General features: G+C 40.3%; 1 protein-coding gene across 2 annotated transcripts in view; it reads left to right on the forward strand.

The window, feature by feature from the left end:
• Positions 1 to 19,617, forward strand: part of PLCXD2 (phosphatidylinositol specific phospholipase C X domain containing 2) — a 97,401-nt gene that overhangs the window by 22,894 nt on the left and 54,890 nt on the right. For both annotated transcript variants that reach the window (XM_023212943.2, XM_023212933.2), the window contains exons 2-3: positions 10,663 to 11,123; positions 16,624 to 16,865. In XM_023212943.2, the coding sequence (XP_023068711.1) occupies positions 10,663 to 11,123; positions 16,624 to 16,865 (703 nt within the window). The remainder of the gene's footprint in view (positions 1 to 10,662; positions 11,124 to 16,623; positions 16,866 to 19,617) is intronic.

Consider the following 19,617-nt stretch of genomic DNA (forward strand, 5'->3'; position numbering starts at 1 on the left):
TTTTTTTTTTTTTTTAGTAGAGACGGGGTTTCACCGTGTTAGCCAGGATGGTCTCGATCTCCTGACCTCGTGATCCGCCCATCTCAGCCTCCCAAAGTGCTGGGATTACAGGCTTGAGCCACCGCGCCCGGCCGTGTTTGAGTGTTTTAATGATATGTGATATTTGAGAAAACTGATAGGGTTTTTTTGATGGGTTAGGAAGACATTACTGTTTTTTCTATTCCAAATAATGGATCATATAGGCTTCTACTCTCAAAAAATCTGTCATTCAACATATTTTTGGCAACAGGTTGTATTTGTTTTTCCATAAAAATCACTTGATGACATCTAATTTTATATTTTTAAAAATAAAAAGTTTAAGAACATCCTCAGAATTTTCTCTCTTATACTTTCAAATTGTGTAGTCACTGTATTTATTTCCAAGTACTGACATAGGAGCAGATTAGAGATATTAATAATTTATAATTTTAGTTTTAGTGCCAATTTGAACTTCAACTGTAGAATACTATGATCCAAACTTACTCTTTGGATGCCGATTTTGGGTGTAACCTAAAATAAATGATGTAAATTACAGACTTCATTTTTCCTAGCCCTAAATGTTAACTGCCATGACAGATCCTCAAATATAAATATTTACTGAGGTTTCATGGCTTTATTTAGAAACCAGAATTATTTGTTTCTCAGATAGTATCATCCAAATAAAAGATGACACAAATTTCTTAATAATTAATAATAATAACATGTTTGAACTCATTCTATTAGCCAAGGATGACTCTGAGTGCTTGCCTGAGTTAACTCGTTTAGTCTTCACAACAAACCAACGAAGTTAGTACTGCTGTTGTCCACATTGTGCAGATGAGGAAACTAAGGCCCAGCATTTTATTCACATAACTAGTAGGCAGTAGAGCCAGGATTATGAACTCAGGCAGCCTGGCAACAGACCCTGTGCCCCTAACCACTGCGTGGACACTCCATTTAGCTTATTCAGAGCTATGGTAATTCATTAAGTTAGGTGTCAGGACTCACCATTTGTAAAGTTCTTCTTTCTTAACTAGTATCTTTCAAAGTGCAAGTCTGGGTCCTTTGGGACTGCGTAGACAGAAAAATGATTTGTTGGTGGTCCTGGAAATTGTGAGTGAGAATACTTAAAAAGATTACTGGAAAAGAAGGAACTCAGTGGTTCCCAACTCATTAGTGTTCTAGGGACAGGGGATGGGAATAGAACCTTCGAGTACTGGGTCACCTTGTGGATGGGAGGGAAACGTTGCTGGAGGCACTGAGAGGCAGGCCAATTAAGGTTAAAAAGAGACAGGGTCAAAGGTTCTGCCCAGATAAGCCAGGAACCTCAGTCTAGGGCAGTGGTCTATCTCAACCTTTTGTTCATAATCACTCCCCGAAGGAGTCTTTTTAGGCATTTCTATTCCTTATTTCCCCCACTCCTCCCCTGTGAAATTGTAACGCTCAGATATATCTGTACTTTGTACATGCAAGAGTAAGATTTTTCGCCCCCTAAGAACAAATTTTTTCTATGTCTGTGCTTAGAGGCACAGATACACTGAATGGTGTCAATATACATGGGGTGGGGAGAGTGGGATCAGTGAAACACCTGGGGGAACTAATGGCTTCAAAGTTAGAAGGACTTAGAGACAGGGGAACCTAAGGGAGGTGAAGACAGGAGGTTTTCTTAAATATGTGAAGTCAGGAGTTATTTTACTTGGGGTGACCATCCTCACCTCCCCAGATGAGGAGTTTCTCTCTGTCTTCTTATGCTTCACTTAACTCTTGTCTTAATCTTCCCTCCATGGCTAGAAGTGTGGTCATCCTGTAATCTGAAATGCCATTGTACGGTAATGAAATGTATCATTTCATAGTGTGTGTTTTGAATTCTTTTTGTTTTATTTAGAAACCAGGTTCCCAAGAAGCTAGCTTTAAAGTCTTTTTATTTGAGTTAAGAAAATGGCAACTACTCCAATTTGCAAGAAATGGGTAATGAAAGTGCTTTAACTAAAAACTAGTATGCACTCATTTGAGATCTCTAATCCCCAAATGACAGCCCTCTGAAAGAATCAAGCAGTAATTTGTGTTCCAGATAAAGAGCAAACTGATTGTGCCTGGTCTCACGAGGCCAGCTAGCTCATTTTCTCCTACCTTACCTCTCAGATAATCTAACACCACCTAGGAGGCAATAACTATAACACTGAGCAAAAATCTTGCTACCCTTTTCCCATTCAAATCTCTCTCTTCCCGTGTGACTTTGCTGCCACGGGGACTTTATTCTGAACTCTGTAACCCAGCGCACATCCCAAGGATCCTAATAGACCTTAAGTAACCTAATCTAATCACATACTAGGAGGCATGATAAGGAAACCAAGGCCTCCCAATATTTTCTTCTTCACAAACAAGCTGTAGTGATTTAATTGTTTAAAGGGCAGGGTGTATCTTAGAACAAAAGGAGTGATAAAGAAAGCATCTACCAATATGTGGGAAAGGCACTTCACCAGATTATTATGTGAAGGTTTGAAAGTACTAGAAGACCAACCATAGAAGACCATGCCCAGAAGTCAGAAAACTTTTGGGAAACTATAATCTTACATTTGTGGCTGTAAGTATCAAGCCTGGGTATACATTACAATCAGCAAGAAGCTTGTCAACTTTCATCCCAGGGAGATTTTGACTTGGAAGGTTTGGGGTGAGCTCATGAGCACTGGTGGTTTTTAAAAGCGCCCCCTGCTCTGCCACCTCCCAGTGATTCTGATGTGCATCTAAGGTTGAGAATCACTGCTTTACATTATAAAGTGCTTTCACATACATGATTCAGGGTTTTGTATGCATACAGAAAGGAAAAAGAAACATTGTTAATGACTGTTGACTATATAAGAAAATAGGAAGGAAGAAACCGGTAGTAATTTTGAAAATGGGGCCGGGCGTGGTGGCTCAAGCCTGTAATCCCAGCACTTTGGGAGGCCGAGACAGGCGGATCACGAGGTCAGGAGATCGAGACCATCCTGGCTAACACTGTGAAACCGCATCTCTACTAAAAAATACAAAAAAAAAAAAAAAAAAGAAAATGAAAAGATTAGAGAAAAGTCAATTTCTAGAAACTGGAGGAAAAAAATTTCACCTTTCTAAGGGCTAAAATTAGTCCTAGGCTTATAGAACATTAAGGAGGGACTTATATGTCCATATTTACTGCTATATATGGAATAGTTTTTAGATGACAGTGAAATTCTCTGCCCAAAGGAGTCTGAAAACAATCATTTAGTATTTGATGCCAATTACGTCCTAAGATCATATTGCTTCTCTTCTAAAAATGAAATACATTGGAGAAAAGGAGAAAAACATTTGTTGTTAGTCAAAAGGTAGGCTAGAAAATGTCATATTAATATTTCTATGTGTATTTCAGGACTGTATAGACAGACAATGTACCTCAGCAGGCTCCTAACAGCTTTCAGATAGTTATAATTAATAATTCTGCATGTGAAAGCTGGCAAGTGGATGATCTTAGATATAGCTGAAGGAGAAGTAAAGCCAATGCTGGGCTCTCAGACTGGAAGGGGTGGGGTGCGGGACAGGGGAGGAATATAAAAGTCAGGTTGAAGCATGGCAGAAGTAAAGAAGTAAAAAAGTCAGAAATTAAATTATAAGATTTTCAATGTGGGTGATGACAAACTTAGACTGTGACCAAAAGAGTGGTGGTGGCTATAGCCAACAGAGTGGAGGCTAAGCTGTCATCTCCATGTCAACTAATAAGATAGAGAGGAATGATGAATCAGGTACAGAAAATAAAATCTTCTAGACCATCAGTATTTAAGACAAGAAGCTTCAGTTAATCAGCCCTTCACCCTCTGATTTCTGACTAATTAAGAATGTCTAATAACAGCAATAATTATAGTTCAGCACTTACTAAGTGTCAGTATTGTTCTAAGCACTTTGCTTACATTTCAATATTCACAATAATTTTGTGACAATAGGTACTATTGGCCCATTTGACGGATGAGGAAACTGAGATATGGAAAAAGTAACTTACTCAATATGGGTTATAAATGCTGGGGAGAAAATGTAGACATAGTTGGGGTGAAAAAATATTTTACAGAAGGTATCAGCAAAAGTGAACAGAGTCCAGAAAGAGGCCTGCCTATCTGTCTATGTTGCATACCAACAGTTTCCAGGCTATATGTAGGGGCCTGGTAAGAGATGAGTCTGAAATAATGCATTGGCACCATACTGAAGACAATTCTAAAACCCCAGTGTTGAGTTTGAGCTTTATTTGGAAGGCGGGAAGTGGGAGGAATGTGTCATAATCAAAGCTGTATCTTAAGAAAACTGCCTTTTGAGTAGGAACAAATGAGAAAGAGTGAAAGGATCCAAATCAGGCTTTCTGTTTGGTGGTTGGTTGGTTTTTGGTACTATTTGACAGGCAATGAGTGTATCAATGAGAACAGTGGCAGTTGAAGGTTAATGAAAGAGACAGGTTTGATGTATGTTGCAAAGGTCAAATGTAAAGTTTTGGTAACTGGTTAAATGAAGACGGTGAGAGAGAGAGAAGAGTTTAAACAGAATCCAAGATTTCAAGTCTGAGTGACTGGGTAACTACTGGCAGAAATTCAGGAGAGACACTTTGGGGGATGAGAGGGCCAGCAGGAGAAGCTAGACTTTGAAAATACGCACTTTGTTGTGTGAGCAGGCCGTTGGAGGCAGGCCATAGCAGAAAGATGGGAAGGTAAGTTTGCAACTTACAGGAGTCTGGGCTAGAAAGGAAGCTTTTGGTGTCATCTGCATACTGTGGTAAACTGGGGAGTGGGACTGAAGTCTCTGAAGGTGGACAAAGGAAAAGAATATAGAATAGATCCTTGGGAAACATTTAAATTTAGGGACAATAAAGAGGAGTCAGAAAAGCAGACAGAAGGTAAAGGCAGGATGGGAACACCCAGAAATATGCAGAAATATACACTGAGCACAAGGGAATGGAAGATTCCACAAACAAGCTGACTTGGCAAACCCTCATAGAAAGCAAGAAGAATATGGCCATTTGAATTAGAGAGTTGTTAGGATCAAGAGTAGCAACAGAAGGAGAGAAAGTGGACTCAGATGGAAGGGAGTGAGTGTGTCATAGCAGACAAAGGCAGCAGGACTGGCCTACACTTTCAAGAATTTGACAGCAAGGAGGAAAGAGAAGACAGTCATGTGTGGAGTAAAGCATTGTTTTGTTTTAAGACAAAGGGGTACCACTTAAATATGTTTTAGACAGAGATAAAGCAGCCAAAGAGAGAGGTGAGTGAAGGTGCATAGGTAATGCCAGGTAATAGCAGCGAAGATTATTTTAGCAGCAGAAATTACAGTGGGATGAGTCCTAAGCTGTTTGCTGACCTTATCATAAAACAAACTAGAGTGCATGGAGCTGCTATCCCTACCAATTCCCAAGCAGCAATTCTCTTAGAGAATAAGGCAAGGACCAGTGGTGCAGGGTATTTTCCTCCTCTTTTGAAGAAATGCTAGAATTTTATTCATACATTCCAGGACAGAAGGGGAAGAATCACTGTCTTTAAAGAATAAAATAATTTCCATGAGTTGTAGAGGAGTAATAGGGGAACAAACTTTGATAGTGAATTTGGATTATAAAATATTAGGATTTTCTATTTGTAAGTACTGTTGGCAGATTACGTGGTTTATAAATATTGTATGTGCAGGAAAGGGGGGACATTGTTAGCCTGTTTTTCCAAAAAGAAATAATTTAACGTACTTAGGCAGTTAAATGTTATTTCACCCACTCCATATGATGCAAAAGCTTTCTGGAAAAGAAATAACTAGAACAGGAAAAATATTGATAGTGGTTAATAAGTGATGGTTGGCTTTGGCTGCTATAGGCCTATATAGGGCAAGTGCTATAAAACATTCAGCAGTCTGCTTCATTGTTCTGTCCTGTCCTGTCCTGTCCTGTAAAGGGGTTGGAGGGATGCAGGGATGGTGCTGGGCACAGGAGGTCAGAAAGCATAAGGTGGGGCCGGAGAAATGAAGAGAGAACAAAGAGGTAAAAAAAGACTCTGTTCCTAGGAAATATACACGCTCTCCCTCTTCTGTGGGATGATCTGGGTACCATGTATGTCCTTGTGTATTCAAAATGATCCCTGGGGTCCCATTGCTGTCACATTTCTGCACAGTCCTCAGACACAGAGAAAAGTGTTGGAGGTTGTTAGCACATCTCCCTCTGGAGATGTAACTGGTCTCAACACCAACAGGAGAACACCAGAGGGGATTTGTCTCTCCTCCACGCTTGGATAATGGCTATTCCCTAATGCCCAGGGAAGAATTAAGTTCAGTATGTGCCTTGCACTATATTACACACTCAATCCTGAACAGCTGGGCTGTTAATGCAATTTAAAAAGAAGAGAGAACTCGCTATTCACCATCTATATCTAATGTATTCATAATAAATCTCTCAATGAGGAGGTATAAAAATTTCCTGTTGCTGTACAGCCAAAGGAAGCAGAGCATTAGGCAGGTATCCAGGGAGCCTCATTAACAGAGATAACCAGTGTGGAAAATCCAGGGGGACTTGTTCCACATTTCTATTAGTAATGGCAATTTTTCTTACCTGAAATATGCTGGTAATTTTCTCACTTGCAAAATTCAATTTGCCTAAGGATGAATAAATAGGTCTTTTCTTAATACTTACTGGATAGTCTCTGTGTTCCAGATGCTACATAAAAGTAAAGCGTTATTTGTTATTTTTTTTTCCTTTTTCACTTTATTTCTTAGGAAACAAAACACTGAAGTCATCACAGAATTATTTGTTTTCAAGAAAATTGAAATAATATAAAATGGTAGTGTTTTGTAAAATTTTGCATTATGTGTGAAATACCTACACTAAAATTTAGAAAAATGGAAAATGGATGACAGTGAATGAGTATGAATACAGGAATTCTGATGGTAATATGGGGGGTAGTGGTTAAGAACAAGGTTAGTAGTGCCAAAGCAAAGGCATTTTCCTTCTAGATTTTACTTGCAAGGTGAAGCCACCTCTGTGGAGTCCCTCACCTCACAGCCAGTCACAGCACTAACCAAATTAGCTTCTGCATGAGTTAGTGGATAATAGACATAAGAATGATTCACCCTGGATAGAACCAATAACCAAAATGAAAGATATTTGCTAAATAAGATGATTTTCATCTAGAAATAGTTACTGTTGAAATATTTTCTCACTATAATTAGGAATGTGCCTGTGGTGGTCACTCATACTTCAGAAAAAGATAATCTCTGTTTAGGGGGATTCATGCTTTCTTTCTCACACACCCTGCCCTTTTATTTTTAGTTGACAGTAATAATTGCACATATTTATGGGATACAGAATGATATTTCAATACATGTATACAATGTATAATGATCAAATTAGTGTAATTGGTATAACCATCACCTCAAACATTTATCATTTCTTTGTGTTGTGAACACTCAGAATCCTCTCTTCTAGCTCTTCAAAAGTATACAGTAAATTATAGTCAACCATATTCATCCTACAGTGCTGCAAAACACCAGACTTCATCCCTCCTATCTAGCAACAGTTTTTTTTTGTTTGTTTGTTTTTTGTTTTTTGTTTTTTTTTTTTTTGAGAGAGAGAGAGGGTCTAGCCATCACCCAGGCTGGAGTGCAGTGGTGCCATCTCAGCTCACTGCAACCTCTGCCTCCCGGGTTCAAGTAATGCTCACGCCTCAGCCTCCCAAGTAGCTGGTACCACGGGCATGCACCACCACACCTGGCTAATTTTTGTATTTTTTTAAGGTAGAGACAGGATTTCATCATATTGGCCAGGCTAGTCTCAAACTCCTGACCTGAAGTGATCTGCCCACCTCGGCCTCCCAAAGTACTGGGATTACAGGCATGAGCCACCATGCCCGGTCCTAGCATAATTCTGTATCTGCTAACCAGCCTCTCTAGCCTACCCTCTCGGCTACCCTTCCCAGTCTAATACCCACAGTTCTACTCTCTACTTCCATGAACTTCAAAAGTTTTTTGAGTCCCCACGTATGAGTGACAATATGTAATATTTATCTTTCTGTGCCTGACTTATTTTGCTGAACATAATGTCCCCAGGCTTATTCGTGTTGCTGTGAATGGCAGGATATCATTCTTTTTTATGGATGAATAGTATTCCAGTGTATGTTTATGCCATATTTTTTATACATTCATTGGTTGATGAATATTTAGGTTGATTTCATATCTTCACTATTGTGAATAGTGCTACAGGAAACATGGGGGGTGCAGGTATCCCTTTGATATACAGCTTTTGTTTCCTTTGGTTAAATACCTATTATTGGGGTTGCTGGATTGTATAGTAGTTCTACATTTAGTTTTTTCAGTAACGCCCATACTGTCTTCTATAATGACTGTACTACTTGACATTTCCACCAATAGTTACATACATCTCCACAGTTTCACCAGCATTTGTTATTTTCGTCTTTTTTTTTTTTAATAAAATTGCCATTGTAACTGGGCAGGGATGATACCTCATTGTGGTTTTGATTTGCATTTCCTTGATGATTAGTGACATAGAGCATTGCTTCCTATGTTTGCTTACTATTTATATGGTGGTGGTGGTGGTGGTGGTGGTGGTGTTTTAGGCAGGGTCTTACTCTGACCCAGGCTGGAGTGCAGTGGTACGATGTTCGTCGTTCACTTCAGCCTCAACCTCCTGGGCTCAAGCAATCCTCCCACCTCAGCTTCCTGAGTAGCAGGTGTGCACCACCACTCCTGGCTACTTTTTTTGTATTTTTTGTAGAGATAGGGTTTCACACATGTTGCCTAGGCTGGTCTCAAACTTCTGGACTCAAGTGATCCACCGGCCTCAGCCTCCTAAAGTGCTGGAATCACAGTCATGAGCTACCATGCCCATCTGTATGTCTTCTTTTTGAGAAATGTCTATTTAATTCTTTTGTCCTCTTTTTAATTTGATTATTTCATTTTCTTGCTGTTGAGTTGTTTGAATTCCTTGGATATTCTGGATATTAGTCCTTTGTAAGATGAATAGTTTGTAAATATTTGCTCCCATTCTACAGGTTGTCTTTTCACTCTTGATTGTTTCCTTTGCTAGTGTAGACACTTTTTCAGTTTAATATAGTTCCATTTGTCTATTTTTGTTTTTGTTGTCTGTGTGTTTGAAGTCTTAGCTATGAAACCTTTGCCTAGACCAATGTCTTGAAGCATTTCTTCTATGTTTTATTATAGTAAAGTTAAACAATAAAAGAAGAAGAAAGGAACAAAGAATATACAAAGTAATTAGAAAATAATTAACAAAATGACAAGGAGTAAGTCCTCATCTATCAATAATAGCCTTAAATGTAAATGGTTTAAATTACCCAAGTAAAAGATATGGACTGGCTGAATGGATTTTAAAAGAAAAAAAAAGACACAACTATATACTGCCCACAAAAAACTCACTTCACCTGTAAAGGCACACTTTACAGTCTACTGAAAGTGAGGGATGGAAAAAAATATTCCACACAAACGGAAACCAAAAGTGTGCAAATTAGCTATATTTATATTAGGCAAAATAGACTTTAAGGCAAAAAAAAATAAACACAAAAAGAGACAAAGAAGGTCATTATATAATGATAAAGGGATCAGTTCAGCAAGGGGATATAACAATTGTAAATATATATACACCTAACACCAGAGCACCTAGATATATGAGGCAAATATTATTAGAGCTAAATAGGTAGACCCAGTAGAATAATAGTTGCAGACTTCTTCAGCATTGGACAGATGGATTATCTAGAAAGAAAATCAACAAAGAAACATCAGACTTAATCCGCACTATAGACCCAACAGGCATAACAGACATTTACAAAACATTTCATCCTATCCCTTTGTTAAGACAGAGGAACAGAATGTGCATTTGGACCATTTAATAGCAGTTTTGGCTCATTAAGGTACGAATTCAAAAAGAGGAACATATCAACTAAACTGTGTCGAGCCCATCAAAATGGTTGGCTGATCTGTCAATAAATCATTCCTACTGACTCCGACTTTTACAATAGTAAAATAATATATATAATTTTTATATGTTTTAAAAACATAAAAAGAAAGTAAGTTGGGTTTCTTGAAATTCTGCCTTTCCTAGAATTTAAATCACTTTCTCAGTGTTGTTGAGATAGACACAGTGTTTTCATATCCTCTGTTTCAATGATGGCATGAATAAAGTGGATATATCACAATGAAGCATTCTTCTATAAGAGACACTTAAGCATTATCTCCAGTTTGTCTCTATTATGAATATTCTTTGGCAGACATCTTTGTTTTCCTGAATGTTAGAGTTTATTTCCTCAGAATAGCTTTCCTGAAATGAAATTACTAGAGCAAATTGTATGAATATTTTAAAGCCCCTATTTTCGGCATATTTCTAAATAGCTTTGCAAAAGGTTATTTATTAATTTATCTTACGCCAGCAAAATATATGAAAACTATAGTATTACCCCAGGCTTAACAAGCTGCAGCATTACTTTTCTTTGTGTTTTTTTTCCTAGCAAACTTGGCAAATTTTGCTACTATTCATTTGTAGTTTTAGTGTGTGTATTTGGTTCTTAATTTTTTGTTTGTTTGTTTTCTCATCAATTGGCTTATTTTTCCCAGCTCCCATCTCATCTGCTTTCCTCACCTTTATTCTTTGTACAGGCTCACATGATTCATTCAGCTACTGGGTGGATGAAAAGTCCCCAGTGGGACCTGACCAAACCCAAGCTATCAAACGCCTCGCCAGGATCTCCTTGGTGAAGAAGCTAATGAAGAAGTGGTCTGTGACTCAGAACCTGACATTTCGGGAACAGCTAGAAGCTGGGATCCGCTACTTTGACCTGCGTGTGTCTTCCAAGCCAGGGGATGCCGACCAGGAGATCTACTTCATCCATGGGCTTTTTGGCATCAAGGTCTGGGATGGGCTGATGGAAATTGACTCGTTTCTTACACAGCACCCCCAAGAGATTATCTTCCTGGATTTCAACCACTTCTATGCCATGGATGAGACCCATCACAAATGCCTGGTTCTCCGGATCCAGGAGGCCTTTGGAAACAAGCTATGCCCAGCCTGCAGTGTGGAAAGTTTGACGCTGCGAACTCTGTGGGAGAACAACTGCCAGGTAGGAGGGAAGGAGAGATAAGCTTCCAAGGACAAGAACTTAACTCTTCCTGCTTTTCCCGAATTGCCATCTGTAAAATCTTAGGCTGGAGAGTGGATTGTTTGGAACATTAAACATACACAAACTAGTTCCTGGGCTCTAGGATAGGTTCAAGGGCTAGGGCTAACCCCTGCCAAATACCTAAGGCTTGTCCAGCAAACTGTTTGCCATCTAATTACTTTTAGTGGCCTGGCGAGAACCAACCAAGGCAAAGTTGTAAAATTGGGCCAGTAGGTCATTCCCGTTCTCTATTTCCTGAGGTCCCCTTTTACTCTTCTAGTTTCCCTCAGGGATAGTCTGTTCCATCTTGCCTTCAACTCAGTGTCAGATAATCCTGGCCAAGGTATTGACTGATTAGGAAAAGTATTAGCTGACTGAAACATAGTGATTCATCTCAGGAGTGTTAATATTATAAAAGTATTTGGGTCTTAGAGGGAGAGAGAGTTAAGGAAAGAAGAGCCTGTTGAAGGGGCTCCAGCCCAGGAGAGCGTTCCGTAGTTTGCAGAAGTTGAGAAGAGCCTCCCAGCCTAGGACCATGAGGGACATGTTCAGGAAGAGGAATGTGGGCCTCAGATGTATTCCATTCTGATCCCAAAGGATGAGAGTAGGAGAAAAGAGCTTCAGGAAAGTGTTTAATTTACACTCTCTTAAAAAAAAAAAACAAAAAAAGACGTATCTCTCATTCAAAGTTACTCACTTGCTCAGCAGATGCATTAACCAAAACATCTTTAAGAGGCAGATATTTTTTAACTCAAGGAGGAACTTTTGATTAAAAATAGTTTCAAGGTTATTCACTTGAAAATATTTATTAAACACCAGGTATGTGTCAAGTCACCTCTAAGGACTAGGGATAAATTAGTAAATAAAACAGACAAAGATACCTTGCCCTAATGGAGCTATCATTCTGGTGGAGGGAGACAGATCATAGATAATAGAGATAATAAACATACATATATGTGTGTGTATGTGTGTATCACGTATATACATATATGTATATTCTCAGACACACATATATACATATATGTATATTTATTCTCTCTCTCCATACATGTGTGTATACACACACACACACACACACGTAAAGTGTTAGAAAGTGATAAGAGCTATGGAAAACGAAAAGGTCAAGCATGGTAAGAGGGAACCAGGCTTCTGTGGGTTGGAGGATTGGTTGAAATGTTTAAAAGGTTGATCAGGAGCACCTTCATTGAAAAAAATGACATTTGAAGGGGTTAATCACATGCATATTTGGGGGCAGAAGCAGCAGCCAGTGCAGAGGCCCAAAAGCAGGAGTGTCCCTGCCATCTTTGAGGAAAAGCAGCATGCGGTGTGGCTGGAGAGCAGGTGATGACAGAGGTCAGAGAGGAGGTCAGAGAGGTGACTGGTGGTCATGTGAGCCTAGAAGGCCCTGTAAAGACCCTTGCCTTCACTCACTCTAAGCGAGGAGAGTTCTGGCACAGGATGTTGTGGCCTGATTTAGATCTTCATCAGATCTCTCTGGTTGCAGTGCTAGGAAGAGGCCAAGGCAGGGGGATCTGGCAGAAGTAAGGAACCCAGTGAGACTGTTAGTGGCAAGTGGTCAGATTTTGCATCTGTCAGAAGATAGAGGCGACAGGGTTTCCTAATGGATGCAATTTGAGGTATGAAAGAACATGAGGATTCCAGGATGATTCCCAGGCTTGGCCTGAATAACTGGAAATACCAAGTTGTTTTTGCACACCCTGAGAAGCTCTAAATGTCTTTGACACCATAGAGGCTTCATGAGTTAACTCTTAGTATCTGCTAAAATCTATCTAAACCAGTTTCTTCACTAAGACTTTTGTAAGTGATATTTTGCTAAATATTTATCACACCTCTATCCCATAAGAGTAAGTTTATATCTGTTCATGTCTAACTTGGAGAGACGTTTTTCCCAGTGGAATTTCTCTCTTACAATATGAGATAATAGTAACAACAACTAATGTTTATTGGACCTTTACAATGAGCTGGGTACACGGATTACCTCATTTGATCTTCTCAGTGACACCATGAGATGGGTACTTGTTATTGTCTCCATTTTACAGGTGAGAAAACTGAGGTATGGAGACACTAAGCAACTCACTCAAGAGAAAAATGGGCAAATTTTAAAATCCTGGTTAGTGAGAACCACGATTCAGTCACATTCTTTCTGGCTTTCCAGAGTTCCTACAGCTTCTCCTGCTCCCTGAGGGGTATTTAGGCACAGTGGTGTTTTTCAGAACTGGTGTTGTATATCAGGCTAATGAAATACATGGCTTTTATTAATGAGCTGCTATTATCAGAAGATCTCAGAGAATTAGCAGAATGGGAGAAAGGGATGGAGAGCTTTGGAATTTGGGGATTCTGTAAGGTTAAATTTGAGTACAGATATAATTTTATACACAGCCAGGATTGAGATGGGTTGACATATTGCATACTAAACTGCTTACAAATCTGCAGGAGTAAGGGGTATCTTCAGGAATAAAGAATAGTGCAGGCAGTGAATTTCTAACAGTAGAGTGATGATCTATCATAGTTTTTTAAGCAGTTTTTTAACCGTATTATCCAACTACAAATACTTCTAAAGTTATGAAGGAAAGAGACTGTGATGATATCTTGGAAAAAAAGGAGCACATCATCAGTTTAAATCCTAAGATCCCCTGTGCTCCCTTCTTTCCCTTGTTATTCCTGCCACATCTCTTCTTAAAAGCGAAACAGGCCGGGCGTGGTGGCTCACGCCTATAATCCCAACACTTTAGGAGCCCGAGGTGGATCATCTGAGGTCAGGAGTTCAAAAGCAGCCTGGCCAACATGGTGAAACCCCATCTCTACTAACAATACAAAAATTAGCTGGGCATGGTGGCGTGCGCCTGTAATCCCAGCTACTCAGGAGGCTGAGTCAGGATAATGGCTTGAACCCAGGAGGCAGATATTTCAGGGAGCTGAGATCATGCCATTGCACTCCAGCCTGGCCGACCAGAGTGAAACTCCGTCTCAAAAAAAAAAAAAAAAAAAAAAAGCTAAACAAAGAGATTCCAAACAGAGGCACCAGTCATCCCTGCTACTGCCAGGGCAGAGTTCAACTTTAAATATTCTTCATGTAATGAGCTGCCTCACATGTAACCCCCTGCATATTTTATTACTACAATTTAGTAGAAAGAAGTATGCTACCCTTCAGTCAAATTTCATTTACTTAACATGCAATTACATCATAGGTATATATTTATTTGTACATTAGTGGCTATGGGTTTTGAGGGTACAATGAGTTGGAAGATTTAATCTACATCTTGGAAGTATTTAGGATCTTAATGAAATGGTAACAGTACATAACACTAGAGAATACGAAACAACTGATAGACAATTGCATGATAAAAGTGCCTCAAATGTTCTGTACTATATGAAGAAGGGGATTTTGTAATAAATCAGTTGAAAAGTAGAATGTAGCATTAAGTCCGTATCCCAGAGGCTCCAAGTAAAAGAATGACCAAAATAAGAGGAGGTCCGTCAAGGAATCATTCTTAAAGGAAATGAGATTTTTAATCTGAGTCTCAAGAGAAAAACTGAACGTGAACCACTGAGCTAGAGGGGAGAGTATTTCAGAGAAAAACACAGCAGACAGAGTTGGGGGCGGGGGGCAGATACGAAACACAGGCCCTGAATGAGAGTCACCTGTAGAGTGAGAGTTGGTTTGCAAGGCCAGCCTCCCCCTGTAAACAGAAATTCTCCCTGTAACCCTTAGAGTCAGATTGCTCAAGAAGGCTCTTGGAGAAAGGCATAAAGACCCTTTTGGATAATTTGTGCTTTATGCACTTTTTGCAAGGCAGAGTAAAGAATGGCACAGTCCTCTCGTTCCCTGACATGCGGCCCAGGGGCAGGCAGCAGGCACAGGGCATGTCTAGCAGGTCCTGTCACAGGACCACAGCACCTCCCACCTCTCCCACGGTCCACTGCACAGGACGGCTTTCCTCACAGCCCCCAGCCTTACCACCTGGCCAATTACACTGCTATAAGGAAATCCTCCCCTTCCCCCAGGCAATCTGCTTATCATGAGCCTGTGATTAACCTCATTAACACACTGCGTTTACCACAGACGTCATTAGCAGTCAGACATTACTCAAAACCATTAAAAACAACAAGAACAGCCATTACCCGGTTCAGTGCAACCAGCCTGCTGCACCCCAGCTCTGGGCCTCGGGGAGCAGTTAGTCAGGCACCTTAGTCACGAGCTAAATGCACACTGGAAATGAGGCTGACATTCAGACCTCTTGTTCTTGGGTGCCTGGAGGATTACCCTCTGTGGCCAGCTATCCGGGGATGGCATCCAGGCCTCGTGAGCATGTGCAGGGCATTCCTCCAGGAAAAGATCACTAGTGCCTGGGACAGGGAAAAATATATTCCTTTAGAAACCTTCACAGCAGAGCTCTGAATTGGGACCATCAAAATAGCAGTTTCCTATCCCACAGCTGCCTCCCAGAAACTAATTAATGCTGTGGATGTAGCTTGCTAATTATTTTCAACACCACCACCATCCTGAGCGGTCTCTGTGGAGACCAGTTGCCTCTGCGAAGTCTCCCCTGACTCAGGTGGCACACTCCCCACTCTCCTGGGAAGGGCAGTTCCAGGCAGAGCCAGCACACACGATCGAAAGTCTGTTTACCCACAAATTAGTTCAATGTTTTTCTTTCAACTCCAAAAGCTGTCAATTTTGTAGTTACAGGAGACATAACTTCTAGACAGCACTTGCTGCTCAGCCTGAGAGTTCTCGGCCTGAGAGTTCTCAGCCTGAGGTCCAAAGCTTCCCCGGGGGATATGAGGGTAGAATTTAAGAAGTCTTTAAATTTGGATGGGAAACGAATTACATTTTCATTTTTACTAAAATTGAACTGGAAGTTAGTATACCCATTGATTATGAGGGCAGGCGGTGACCCACAGCAATCTTAGCCCTGCCTGATATTTATCTCCCTAGATGCATCCATCTTACATTTCGGTTATTGCAAGTATCCGAGATACCACTTTTGCTCATCACTAACTCACAGTTACCATACTTATTAGACTGACCACAAAATATTTCTATTGAATGCATTTATCATGCAGCACATGCATTAATTTATTACAAACTTATTTAATATAGTGATTGCTATATTTCCACGTCATAGATTTTCTTTGTAATCCTATATATTTTATGCATTCATTTAAAATGTAATTCTGAGAAGGGGGCCCATGACTTTAGTATACTTCCAAAGGCATTTATGCTAAAAAAAGTTAAGAATTTTTGAGTCAGACATATGGCAAGTGCTCTGTAAATCTTTGCTGATTTCCTAAAAATATATATTAATATAAACAGTTCTTGACTTTCCACATATGATTATATTTTCTTGCCTTTTTCCTAGCAATCCATGTAAAATGAAGGAGTTAACGTTCAGCATTTTTATGGATTGCTCTCCTTTTTGTGTTTTGAATATTTCAGGTTCTTATTTTCTACCACTGTCCCTTCTACAAGCAGTACCCCTTCCTGTGGCCAGGAAAGAAGATTCCAGCGCCCTGGGCAAACACCACAAGTGTGCGCAAACTAATCCTCTTCTTGGAGACCACTCTGAGTGAGCGGGCCCCACGGGGCTCCTTCCACGTCTCCCAAGCGATCCTCACCCCCAGAGTGAAGACCATCGCCCGGGGCTTGGTTGGGGGCCTCAAGAACACGCTGGTTCACAGGTAAGAATTTGCTTCCACCCTACAAGGAAAGCTTTTTAAAAAGCATTTATCTTGATCCTGAATAAATAGCAACAAAGTCATGTAGTCTGAGGATTTAGAAAAGCAACAAAACAAGCAAAATCTTTATATTTGAGAAAACCATGCAGTTGAGGTGGATTGTATTAACAAAGGATCTCAAAACACTTTGTTCATAAGTACACATCATACCGTAAATACTGTACTCTCTAAATTTTGCTATAAGGCAAAGCACAGTGAGCCAACACCATGTCTGTTCGTTCCTGGCATCTGGCCACATGTGGTCCTGCCCATGCCTCACAGCTGGCCCAGGCACTCATTTAAGAAGCAGTAAATATAGGCCGCTGTCCTAGGTGCTAAGGATTCAGAGCTGGCCCTTCAAGAATTTGTTCTCCTTTCCTTGGTGACCATGAGTCACTGAAGAAGCAGCTTAGGATGCCCCCCACCATGCCCATGCTGTAGCTTCAAATACTTCCTCAGGGCAGAATTGAGCCTGGCTGTACAATTAGGTAGGAGAAGCTTCAGGAATTTTGTATCAGATGGTGTTCCTTATCCTGGACACCAATGAATGATACATGTTCTCAAGAAAAAGGATGGTTTATTTGTATGCATGTTTGTGTGTGTGTGCACATATATGTGAGTATGTGTATGTGTGTGTCTGTGTACCTGTACATGTATATGTATATATGTATATGTATAAAAGGAATGTTATAAATACATTTGGATAACAGGGAATCCCTTGCAATCCAAGCTGAGGAAGCTAATAGGTTTGGGTAGCAAAAGGTATTTACAAGAATCAGTCTGGTCCCTGAGTTTCAGGTTGATGAGCAGAGTTCAGATAATGGAAGATTCACCCAAAAACATGTTTCTATTTATTTGGTCCAGAGTTTAGGTAACATGAGTTCAGGTAACAGCAGTTCACCTAGCAGGACTTTAGATAGCAGGACTGGATTTTTCTTTCTTTGTGAGAGCTCCTGATTATGTCAATTATGGGCAAAACCAGAAAGTCTTTTCTGTGTGGCTCTACTAAGTCTTGACTGAATTCATTATGCTGAACTTAAAAAAGTGAATTTTATAAACCAGTACTTTATCTCTTTGAAAGATCCCAAATTAGAAGCTTTAATTGTTTTAATAATATATGTTCGTGTATCCACACTGTTTTCCTCGTGCCTCTGGTATATTTGTAGATCAACGTTATTTATATATTCATTCAACAAACATTGAGTACCTAGGAAGAGCTAGGTACAAAGATTCAAGGTGAATAATATACTGTCTGCTGTCAAGAAACTCACAGTCTAGCAGCAGAAACTGGCATGAAAATTTCTATAAAGCAATGTGAAATACCACTGTAAAGAGTCTGTGCAGAGAGCAATACTAATAAGGGAGAGGGAGTATTTAAAAAACTAAAGATAAGTTATATCTGTACACCATATTCTGATTATCAAATGCCTTTTTGCAGATGATTTCATTTGATTCTTAAGTCAGCCTCTAGGATGGCACATTGTCTACAGCATATTATCATCCCCTCTTTAGATGGGATTCAGGGAGCTTAAGTGACCCCAATCCATACAGCTAGTAAAAGTCAAGAATACCTCTCAGACTCTGGCCTTCTGACTGTTAGACCGCTGCCCTTTTCAGCGTTGGACACTGACTTGGATACTGCATATTTGCCTGCTTATTATTTTCTACTCCACAGGTCTGAAGTTGTCTTATTAGTACCTGAATCTGAATCTGGTAATATCTCACAGGTTACAACTGGTAACCCACAGTGTCACAAAGCTTTTCATACTGGTACATTCCTAAAACTCTAATCTGGCTGCAAGTGACACATGGCTCTTTCCTTTATGATGAGAGATAATGATGCTGGCATGCGCCCAAAGCCAAGGGATCCTACTATGCCAGAGCCCTTGCACTCCTGGTAGCAGCAAGCCGATGTCCCCAGGCTTGGAAAGATACTTTCTTTGGCATCTCGCCCCCTGCCGGCCGTAAGAATATTACAAGTATGCATCATGCATTCCTAGCCCTGTGTATCAACTGAAGGAGGAAAAAACAGCTCTGGTTGAGTTTGTTCCAAAAGGCCGGTGCAGAGTGTGGCTGTCATTTCCTCTGGGCTGTTGAACAAACATAGGACCTTCCTCTGTGTACCAATACCCAGAGGGTCTGTCCTAACAACTGGTCTCTGGCACTGGTGGTCAGCTGAAACCAAGAAGAAAAAGACAGGGTATGTTTTCTTACAAATGTAGAGGTGGTTTCTCGGCAGGGATTTAACCCCCTAACTCTTCGATAAACTTTGGAGCTAAGATCTTGTTCATTTTGGTTCAACACCATAGAAGGAAGCCAAAGAAATACAGCCATCTGACTTAATTTCCATGGTGGTTTCTTCCAGACTTATAGAAACCTGAAATTCAGGTTCATGGCACTCCCACTGAAATCAAATGAAAATGCTTTGCCTCAGCCTGAGGACAGAGCATCCATGAACTCTAGAAGGGAACATGGACTGAAAGCAGAAGGCCTGAGAGTGCAGCCTGACATGCTCCCTGTTCCAGGGTGCGTTGTTTTGTGCCCCGTCCCATCCCCGCCGTCCCCAAGTTCACATATTGAAGTCCCAACTCCCAGTTACCTCAGAATGTGGCTACCTTTGCAGATGCAGCCTTTAAAGACATAATTAAGTCAAAGCGAGGATGTTAGGGTGGGCCCTAATCCATTCTAGCTGGTATCCTTAAAAGAAAAGGAAATT

The sequence above is a fragment of the Piliocolobus tephrosceles genome, chromosome 2 (genome assembly GCF_002776525.5).
Source record: "Piliocolobus tephrosceles isolate RC106 chromosome 2, ASM277652v3, whole genome shotgun sequence".
Taxonomy (NCBI): Eukaryota; Metazoa; Chordata; class Mammalia; order Primates; family Cercopithecidae; genus Piliocolobus; species Piliocolobus tephrosceles.